General features: G+C 40.1%; 1 protein-coding gene across 1 annotated transcript; it reads left to right on the top strand.

Annotated features, from left to right (window-relative positions):
• Positions 1 to 7,840: 7,840 nt before the first annotated feature.
• Positions 7,841 to 10,278, top strand: LOC127332112 (uncharacterized). Its single transcript, XM_051358370.2, has 5 exons — positions 7,841 to 8,974; positions 9,057 to 9,269; positions 9,355 to 9,479; positions 9,575 to 10,018; positions 10,268 to 10,278. Exons 1-5 carry the CDS (start codon positions 7,851 to 7,853, stop codon positions 10,276 to 10,278), a joined length of 1,917 nt encoding a protein of 638 aa, XP_051214330.2. The 5' UTR covers positions 7,841 to 7,850.
• Positions 10,279 to 10,846: the final 568 nt, after the last annotated feature.

Below are 10,846 nucleotides of genomic sequence, written 5' to 3'. Positions count from 1 at the left end.
AAGTATTTTATGGAATTGGTATGCGACGGCTTCCAATTTGCAAGAATTGGGGGAGTTCTTCCCGAATCAATCATGTTCAAAGCACCATATTACACTCTTTTTCCCTTTATGAGTTTACTACATAGGTTCTCATCAAGGTTTTTAATGAGGTATTATCAACACAAGATGATATGTCATATTTTCTATTTTCCCCGTCGGGGATTTTAGGAAAATATATACGACATATAGTGTTCTCTATACTCTATGGGTTTTTCCCTTTTACAAGGTTTTTCTCATATCGAGTTAACAAAGAGACAATACCAATTATATGATGTGTCATTTTCTCCTTGTTTTTCCACTGGGTTTCGAAGGAGTTTTAACAGTATATCCAACCATTATATGTTGCCCCATTTTCTCCTTATTTTTCCCACTGGGTTTTTAAGGAGTTTTAGCAACATATCATACACACTAGTCTCTTCATATTTTACCCACAGGGTTTTTAAAGTAGAGATTATGAACTTCAAAGAAAATCAAGACTACATGGAATATTGTCAAGGTTATACAAGGGATACAAGACGTTGCTTTGTGCAAGGGGGAGTGTTAGGATTAGATCCTAACTGCCATAGGCAGTTAATTAGTGCCCAAACCACCACCGTCCGTACGGACTTTTACTTGTATAGACACATTTTCATCTAAGAGGCATCTCCTATAGATGCCTCCTCTTGTAACCGACTTCCTGAACAGACGGGAACCCATGTATAAATACCCCTTGTTGATCAGTGAAGAATATAGTTGAATCATTTGATGTCTCTCTCGTTTGCTTCTCGATATTATTTTCAACACTTTCCCTGTTACTTTTAAGGTTCTTTTTTATTTGCATGGTTCTTAAACACAGGAATACTCATATGATTAACCATTTCAACTGCACATGTGGAAGGATCAGAAACCACGTGAATTTGTAATAGAGAGTGTTTGACACCAACAACAAAAAGTTTAGCAAGAGGTTTTGGTGAAGCAAAATTTGCTCCAGAGAAGTGCCCCTAAATTCTTGGGAAAATCGAAGGATTTCAATGGTGTTAATTAAACAACCGACGTATGAAAAAGTCCAGGAAATTAAATCCTCCGAAAACCCTATGAAAATCATGAGAATCAAAAGATCCCTTAAACTAGTATCCATGACAATAATTTTGTGGAGCATCAGTCTAGAGCCTGCCTCAGAAATGTACTTCAGCTACTTAATCACTTATCAACACCATGTAGTATTGTTCGAAGCAACATTTGCTTGAGGCTGAAGGGGGTTAAGAAAGGCAACAAAAAGCAATATTCACTAAAGTATGTATACAGTCATAGTTTATATGCATGCATGTCTGTATTATGTCTTGTTTATCACTAGTGTATTTACGAGGATTGGAGGGGATTATCGTGAATCCCGGAAAATATCTAATAATCTTTACTTTTCTAGGTTTGGATAGGATAATCCCGAGATATCCGTACAAATTACCATATTTTGTCTAGATTAAAGCCTTTATTGTATTTTTTGGAAAGAGTATTTGAAGGGATGCGAGTGACATAAATCATCATATCTCTTGTGATGCCTGAGCGAGTGCATAGCTCATAGTGCAACATATTGGTGCACGTAGCATTGTGAATGACCCATCTCATGAAATATGAACATGCTACAAACAAGAGAGCACAAACCTCGGCAAAAAAATTACTAATGCAATAGCATCTGATACGAAGGGCATCACACGCACCGAAAAATACTGACTTGTAATGGCTAATGAAAAATCCATGACATGATCAAAAGTTGTCCATATAGAACAACTGCCTAATGAAAGAACCTTAACATGCGAAGGAGCCTCGACTCTACAATTAATAGACCCCTCTTAAAAAGCACAAACAACTGAATTGCATTGAAACTTAACAACACTAAATATTGTAGTATCTAGCAGAAAACAAATCTCCTTCTTGCACCTCAAATGTTCTCATCGCGAACTTGAGTATCAAAGCAAAACCTTCACATGCATAACAACAAAAACTCTGGAGGGCAAAGAGTATATGTTGGCTACCAACAGGCCGGCTTGATAATCACCTCCTCTATCTTTTTTTCCTGATACCTGAATTGTGTTTTTCATGTAATTGCAGCAATATAACATCTGGAATTTGCATATATAATATCTGCCGCCATGTTGCAGTTCACCAAACTCTACCTTGACCTAAAAACTATCAAAAGCGATGATCATATTAGTGGCAAATCATCGAATATAGGTCGCGCGAGATCCTTTCTTTTCTCCTTATAAGTCTAATCAACGTTATGTTTATCTCTGAAACCTATCCAGAGCATCCTCATGATCGGCTTGCGCCGACAACACCTGCATCTTGACTTGCCATAAGGAAAAATCTTGTGTCACGATCCAACAACGAAAGATCGAACTTCAACATAGCCATGAGTAGAAAAACTTGTGGCACAAAGTAGTACGAGTCCAAGAGGAAAACTCCTTATGGAATTAATTTGCGGAGCAGAAAATTAAAAACAGATATCACCTCGTATGGCTCGGACGTGGACGTAATAATTTGAGTCAAACCGAAAGCAAATCTGAACTTTTAATAGCTGACTGTCTTCACGTGAAGAAGTAGTAGATCAGGAGTTTCCCCTGTTGATTTTCCTCAGTACTTGATCCGGCAGAGTTGATCAATTTAGTAGGCTTCAGTCATAGTCCATAGTTGTGTCACGTGCATGACATTAGTTGAAGTTACTACCTTTAGTAATGTCAAGGTAACATTATAGATGAATTTTTTAATTAGCTTGTATACTCATTGTGTCTTAAAAATTGTGATATTACAGTAACTATTCTTCTTTTTCTTCATTAACTTAGTGTTACATAAGCAAACTTGCTGAGTTGGACCCTAAGTTACTGCTAAAGTTACTTGCACTATGAGTAATTTCACACACATGTGCTTCAGATCGATCAGAGATGAACAATTCCGAATAAAATACTCAGTGGATTGAGGCAGCAGTTCCTGTCAGACTCGATACCGAGATGAAATCTATCTCCATGGCGGAGCGTGTATAGAAACGGCAGCAATGGAAAGATCGTCTATCTTTGGCAGATCGGTGTGGCGAAATTCTTGTCGGTGTCAATGAGCTGTGAATTGACGAGTTGACTATCGCCAGAAGTGGCTCATGGAATGCTGACCAAAAAATATGTCACATCTTATGGATCCAATCTCACTACCCGCAAAAGCGGTGCGATGCCGCGAGTCTGTGTTTGTTGATTCAAACTATGCGGTGCTGCCCTAGGAGCACAGAGGGAAGTCTCCCAGGGCAGTGTGATCTTGAAACCTTGCGCTCCGATTTCACTTGTTACAAAATCGTGTAGCAAAAGTAGATCAAATGAAAAATAAAAACACATATTTTTATGTGGAAAATCCAAACGGGAAAATCACAGAACGCACGACGAGGTATTACTGCAATTGAGAGGAGTATTACAATACATGAGATTACAAATCCTCGACATGTTATCAATATGGTGGAACCCTCACAATCTATTCTATGACTACCTGAAACTATACATAGGGGCAAACAACTCTCTTTCTTGGTGAACACGAAACAAAGTTGTAGATGTTCTGTCTAGCACGTTTGGTATACCATAATCCTTTAGGACTCCATCTAAAATACAAGAAGTACATATGATTTTGGGTCATATTCAACACACGTAACAAAACTAATCATGCAAGTGGGTTCTCCTATCAGAAATTTAAAATGGAGGCGGAACTACATGTACCCATTTATTTTCAAATAGTCATAATCATATTTCAACTTTTCTTAAATGAAACTAAATTCTGGAGGTAGCCAATAATGTGTACTAGATGCCTATAAAATCTCAATGCAAATCACTTTGTATTAGGCTACACAAAAATGACAAAATCTGAATGTTTTTTTTACAGTAAATAGTGCATGTTTCAGCACTACATAATTTCTTAGATTTAATCCTTTTTGTATAGCCTTGAATATATAAAATAGTCCATATTGAGATTTTACACGTTTTAGTATACATCATTAGCTACTTGTACAAAAAAATAAAAGAACTTTAAATTATTAGTTTTGAATGTTTTTTTTAAAATAGCTACATGTTTCTAGCCTCGTTTAGCCACTCTCATTTTCATATGGTCTTTATGTTAACACGACGAATAACAAGTTCCTCCTAGCCACGACCAATATCCTCATGCCACGTCTCATCTTTAATGGCGAGCATACATCTTCCAACAACCTGCTAATGGCTCCAATGATTTATAGGGTAGGAAAATCATAGGAATGAGAAAAGTATAGATTAAGATGTCACGGCTAGTTGAATCCTATGAAAAGATGAGTTCTCTTTAATTGTATCAAAGAAATTTTGCATGAGGTATGATCTAATGTTTTGTTTTTATATGATTTGCACAACAAGATTTCTATATGATTAATTCCTATAGAATATGTTCCTAAAAATCAAACAAATAGTGTAGAAAAAAATCAATAGGATCTAAATCACACACAAATCCTATGAATCAAATGTCCCTAATAGTGCCTAGGTTCTCCAACATCCCTATTTTTCCCTCGTCTTCTTTAAAAAGAACAACTTCACGATTTCATGGTACCAAGGCATTTTTGAGAACCCGAGTGTCCAACATATGCCCTAAACGCTCCCTAAGATATTTGGTGTTGCGAACATACATCACCAACATGCTCCCGTAAAACATTTTGAGGCACAACGCTAAGCTCAACCGCCGTCTGAAAACTCCTCGGCGCGAGTGCTCCTTCCCTGCTGTCTACCAACAAAATCTTGGAACCGGGCAGCGACTCCATCCCTCCTCCACCATTCCCGTCCCTCTCGTACGGCCGAGGCAACAAATCAAGTGGCGGTGGTAGCACCGTCCTCTCTCTCTTGAAAGTGGCGGGGACGCTCGGGATGCACGACGCATCAACTCGTCGAGGCCCATCTGGTGGTGCAAAAGGAGATGTGGACAGGCGGAGCTAGACCCGCGTACTGGCATTGGCCGGACCCACGTTGGAGCCTGCGAATCCTAGGTAGAACGGGAGGTGCACAACCAAATCAAATCGACCAACGCCTCGGCCGCATCGATCAGCACAACTGGGGTAGAGGTCCAGGTCGAGGTCGACTCGACCAACGCAGCAGCGGTGGAGGTCGCGCTCACCTGATTTTGGTTTGATGTGCCATATTTTACATCGTCTGGAATTGCTACCGAAAATTTGCTGCCCTAAAAAGTTGTACTTAAAACCAGAAAGTGGCGCTCTATAGTTTTAGTTCAGCGCCCTGTAATCTAAATTTGGTGGTGCCATATTTTACATCATGTGTTGACGATGCTCTAGCTCCACGGCTTTTTTTGTTGAGGCTTTTCTAGCAGAACATGGCTGGCCTCTTCGCCGTCAACGCCGAAGCGGCCACAACAAAAAGGCCAAGGTGAGGTCTTTTGTGAACGGACGAGCTAGGAGAGCTTTGCCGGCTTCTGCTCTGTTCGTGAGGCTCATCACAGGAGATGAGGGAGATTAGGATGCGAAAAAAAAAGTGGTGATTTGATTTTTAGAAACAAAAAAAAAAAGTAGGCACGTTGAAAGGAAGAACGTGCAGCTGGCGCCCCAATTACCGATCGATCGGTATACACGTCGTTGTCCCCACGTTTCCCTGCAATCCGGTGCCGTTACGATTTGTACCCCGCCGATATCGCGAAAATAAACCAAAACGACCAAGAGTCCCGTCGGGAATCGAAACGGATGAATCAACTTCCATACGTTTCCCCAGGCCGTTGGGCTCTTGGACTCCGGTCACCCCACGACTTCCCGATCGACAATAAATAGAGCACCACCGACGCCCCAAAGGGTTTCAGCCCGCACACCCTAGCCAGCCTCGTCTACTCGTCTTAGCTGCGCGTTACGCCTCTCGCCGGTTTTGGATCTCGCGGCGTTTTCTTCCTCAACCTGCCGTATAGTATCGCTGCTCCCGGCGAGTAAGATCGTGAGGATTTGATTGACGCCAGCCGCCGCCGCCGCCGATCCTTTTCTTCTTCCGCTGGCCGTAAGGTATACATGCTAGCTTCCTCTCCTTTTTTGTATGATATAAATTTCCGCCAGCTGTTGTCATCTGTATTTATGTTCACGGTTGATTGAGGATCTGTTAGTCGATTTAGCCATGGCTCTATGCATCTCTCAGTGTGTGATTGCTAGCTTCTTCTGTAGGATTTGTTAGCCGATTAGCTCGTCCCGTTTTGGTTAGTGCAGCCGCAATTTACATGTGACAATTACTGGGGCTGGGCTAGATTGGTGACAGGTGACAAGTATATGTGCGCACCGTGGCAACCAGATCGGTTGTATATTGGTTTCCTAAGTTGCATGGAATCACAGACCTTAGTTCGTTGTCTTGCCAGATGTCGTACATGCGTCTAGTGAGCAAAATAATAGGCCTCTCAGTTTGTCTGCTTTTGTAAACCAAATATTTCCACGTCCTTTCGAAGTTATTGTAAGGAAAGTAGACTTAATTAATTAAAGATAGAAGAAACTTTGCACTAGCACAGTACATCTGAACACATAATATATAATTTAGTTCTTGGCTATGAGCCTAACCCCGCTTTTGTCCAACTTAAGAGAAATATGCCTAATCTTGTTTTCTTGGAACATTATAAATTAAATTCTACGCAATATAGCTCTGCAACAGCAAAACGAGTTTTAGTACGTCTAAAGAAACAAATCATGTTTTACTATTTATATATTTTTTCCTGATTATGATTTTCACTTATAGCATGCCTGAAAAATTAGTGTAAATACAACCAAAAATCAATCTTTGCAGGACATACGCCCTAGAGTTTGATCATGTATAAAGACAAATATTGATCATTGCAATATCTAATGCATACACCATGTACATATACTTAATACCGGTCCTCATTATATAGGTTCGTTATTATAGATATTGATACCTTTTCGTGTATTATATATATATATATACATATATATATATGTATATATATATATAATTGGTTAAACTTTAATTCGTTTAACTTTAACTAAAATTTATATGTAAAATATTTTGGGAAGGAGGGAGTACAACATTGCCTTTTGTATTTATAATTTGTGCATAAAAGGATGACACTACAAGTTTTCTTGTATTTTGTTTTTTTTGTTTGAGATTTCTTGCTCAGTTCTCCCCCCTTTCCTAGATATAAGTTGTATAGTTTTTGGCATTAAAATTATAGAAAACACATGTAGAAAAAATTATACTTGGTTTGGATGGGATTAGACCTTGAAAATTGATGTGAGAAAAAAAGGACTTCAAATAAGATAGAAAAAATGATAACAAATCCCTAAAAAGTGTCTAGACAAGTGGTGCAACACAATACACCATATATTATGGATTTTTTCAAAAACTATGTGGCTTATATCTAGGAATGGAGGGAGTATCAATGATTTCCTAAATAAATAAATTGGTTCAATATCATTGTTTTTTCATATAAAAATAAATTGGTTTTGTCAACTTGTAGGAATTTCTACATATTTATATTATGGATTAAAAAAACTATGTGGCTTATATCTAGGAATGGAGGGAGTATAAATGATTTCCTATATAAATAAATTGGTTCAATATCATTGTTTTTTCATATACAAATAAATTGGTTTTGTCAACTTGTAGGAATTTCTACATATTTATATTATTGATTTTTAAAAAAACTATGTGGCTTATATCTAGGAATGGAGGGAGTATCATTGATTTCCTATAGAAATAAATTGATTTAATTCATTGTTTTTTCATATAAAAATAAATTGCTTTTGTTAACTTGTAGGAATTTCTACATATTTTGAATTGTTACATTTCAAAAATATGAAGTACCAAAGGCCTACTACCTCTTTTGGCCCGAGGCAACACTCTTTTTTAAAGAAGAAGGTGCCTGGTCCACGCATGATGAAGATTCGCAAGGAAGTCCAGCTTAGGCAGACATATATGCCAGTAAGTGCGCCCTATAGAAACACCAGTGCTAGCAGAGGTGACGATGTTGAAAATATAGGTTTTGCATATAATGGCAAGATCAATCGATCTTCAGAACCGGTCTATGTGAATCAAGGAGGTGATAATGGTGTGGTCATAAATTCGCGGAAATGCCCGTTAGGAGAAAACTTCGTGATATCAAATGAAAGTATTGTTCCAGTTGGCAAGAGTAAAAGAGTGGTAGTTTCACCAAAGTCTGTGCTCTTAGAAAAGTCTATGACCTCTAATTTGATGGTTGACTTTTCTTCAGAAGTTGTGGAGAAAATTGCCCCCCAAGCTTTGAAGAACAACTCAAGTGACACAAATAAAGTTTCAAAGAAACCGCTCCAATCTAGGAAAGTGGATGCATCTTCCAGAGGTTCGACGTCTTCGATTGAAGCACCATTGGTTTCAAACAAAGTATCAATCAAAGAGAATGCCATGGAAAGCAAAGTTCATATGGTGGATGAACATCATGAGAAACAACAATTTAAGGTGAGGGAACACAAAAACCCTTTTAAGAGTAAGGGTATCTTAGAAACGGAAGATCACCGAGACAACTCAGATGCTCATGGGAGAATAGAGACACCATTCTTGAGCAATGATACAAAAAAGCAGAGTGGAGGCCCGTTAGTAGAGGATCATCAGAACGACAAAGACAATTGTAAGAGTAAGAGAAAACGACAGGGAGAACATGGTAATGGTACTGAAGGAACTAAGACTGTTAAGTTGGTGAGAGGAAGATTTATAGGTATTGTAGATGAGGATGAAGAGGATATTAAGATTGTTAAGTCAGCGAGGAGAAGATATATATGTGATGAAGATGAAGATGAAGGTGATATTAGTGGCGATGAACATAATCTTATTATTGGTGATAATCATAATACTGCTGGCGCTGAAGATGGTATAGGTGGATTGATAGCACAAACTGCTATTGTGGAGTTATATGGATCGCTGCCCATTGATGAACCCATTTGGAGGTACTACAATAGATGCCCTTACCCATTTAAGAATAACTTAATTAAATCACCTTTCTAACCATTATTTCTATTATTTCATCAGTGGAATGTTGAAGATAGGAGGTGAGGGTTATGTCCCATTAGAAGCACATTTGTTGGCTAAATCTTGCGAAAAAGTATGGGAATGCTCGAGATCTTTGCAAAACATGGTTGAAGTAGCAAAGATTCCTAGGTTGGATGCTGAACCCAAGTGCTTTAGGGTATCAAGGCCAACTGAGGACAACATTGGCCTGTATTTCTTTCCACAAGAAATGAGGTAATTGCCTGACATCTAAGTTTGCGCCATCAACTCTATATTTTTTTTCACTCCATGGGAATCTTATATTCTCAAGATTTTCCAGGCCAAATGAGGGTTTCGATAAGCTAGTCAAGGAAGTCATGGACAAAAATTTGATCCTACGAGCTTATGTCGATGAAGCCGAGATGTTGATATTTCCTTCTATTTTGCTACCGGAGCGGCATCAAAGTAGGTTTTTGAAATTAGTCCCTCTTTCCCTAAGCCTTTCTTTGCATTCTACCATATGCTTGTGGATTCAGTCACTTACATGTTGTCCTTTGCAGCCTTTCAAGGGAAACACTACCTATGGGGTATGTTCAAACGCAGAGAGGATATGGTCAATGCAGAAGTAGAACAGACCATGCGTGGTACACGCCCAGGGAATGGGAGGCAGCATTGCTCACGTCCTTGTGTGGGCAAAAAAGATGTGAACAAAGGCGCTAGGACAAACTCCTTGGCTAGACCGAACGAGTCGACACCTCCGGCTGAGCGCACTGTGGCCGAAGCTGCTACTCCAGCTCCTGCCGCCGATACTGCCACGTCTAATGCACCAAGTCGCCAGGCTGAACACGCTGCCGACGTAGTTGCCGAGCCGGTTCCTGCCGCCACGTCTCATGCAACAAGCTTGATGCTTCCGGCTGATCCCGTTGCCGCCGACGTTACCACAACAGCTCCTGCCGTCAGCGCTGCCTCGTCTCATGCACCAAGCTCATCGGTTCCTCAGAGAGGTATGTACGGATTCATTGCTCCATCAAATCAGAAGACTCATCAGCTCATTCAAGAGCTGGAACGCGAAGGCGCTGTGGTAATCTTCATGCGCGGGGAGACGATAGGACGAGGTCTGGGTACGCAATAAGCACATGCATGTATTGGAGCTTGTAGCCTTTGCATGCATGGGCCACCGACTCGGTTAGCCAGGGAAGCATGCACACCATGTTTCAAGTTTTTTTTGTTATTTGCATGCCTTTGTATGGCAGTATTAAATTAAGATTTATTTATGTAGTTAAGTCGTACTCGTTGGTGGAATAAAACTTTTGATGAAGAAAAAACAAATACATATCACGTGTAACATTTGTTTGGGTCTCACAATAATACAGAACGGCCATACTAGAGCATCTCCACCGGTAGCTCCCAAATAGGCGCCGGCAGGGATACCGGCACCTCCGTTTGGGAGACGCTGGCACTGCATCCTCTATTTGGGGGAGTTGTTCCCAACCCGCCCCCCCCCCCCCCCCCCCCCAAACAGGCGGCCCAGATAGAAGATTTTTTTACACAAACTACATATTATGCTTAAAGTTTCATTTTAATGTCATTCATGATCGAGGAATGAACAATATTTTTGGGCAAATCTGAGTAAAACATTATTCACTCCTCAACCCCGGATGACATATGAAACCTGCTTCACCTCTAGCCTACTACCTACTGGCCACTTGGCTCTATGGAGGTGGACGATCGCCCGCTGCTCTCTCCGGTGGTCTCTCCCCTGCTCTCTACGGTGCTCCTCCGTCGATGATCCCCTGCTCTCTCCGCCATGAACGTTAAGTAGGCGGCTCTAT

This window comes from Lolium perenne, chromosome 1, assembly GCF_019359855.2.
Source record: "Lolium perenne isolate Kyuss_39 chromosome 1, Kyuss_2.0, whole genome shotgun sequence".
In the NCBI taxonomy this organism is placed as follows: domain Eukaryota; kingdom Viridiplantae; phylum Streptophyta; class Magnoliopsida; order Poales; family Poaceae; genus Lolium; species Lolium perenne.
Note: the sequence above shows the minus strand (reverse complement) of the source record. Positions and strands in the feature narration are given on the sequence as shown.

Excerpts from the sequence above, each read along its gene's own strand:
- LOC127332112 (XM_051358370.2), top strand. The coding sequence starts at position 7,851 with ATGAAGTACCAAAGGCCTACTACCTCTTTTGGCCCGAGGCAACACTCT. Across the intron at positions 8,975-9,056 it reads ATTGATGAACCCATTTGGAG|TGGAATGTTGAAGATAGGAG; the intron begins GTACTACAATAG and ends TTATTTCATCAG. Across the intron at positions 9,270-9,354 it reads TTCTTTCCACAAGAAATGAG|GCCAAATGAGGGTTTCGATA; the intron begins GTAATTGCCTGA and ends AAGATTTTCCAG.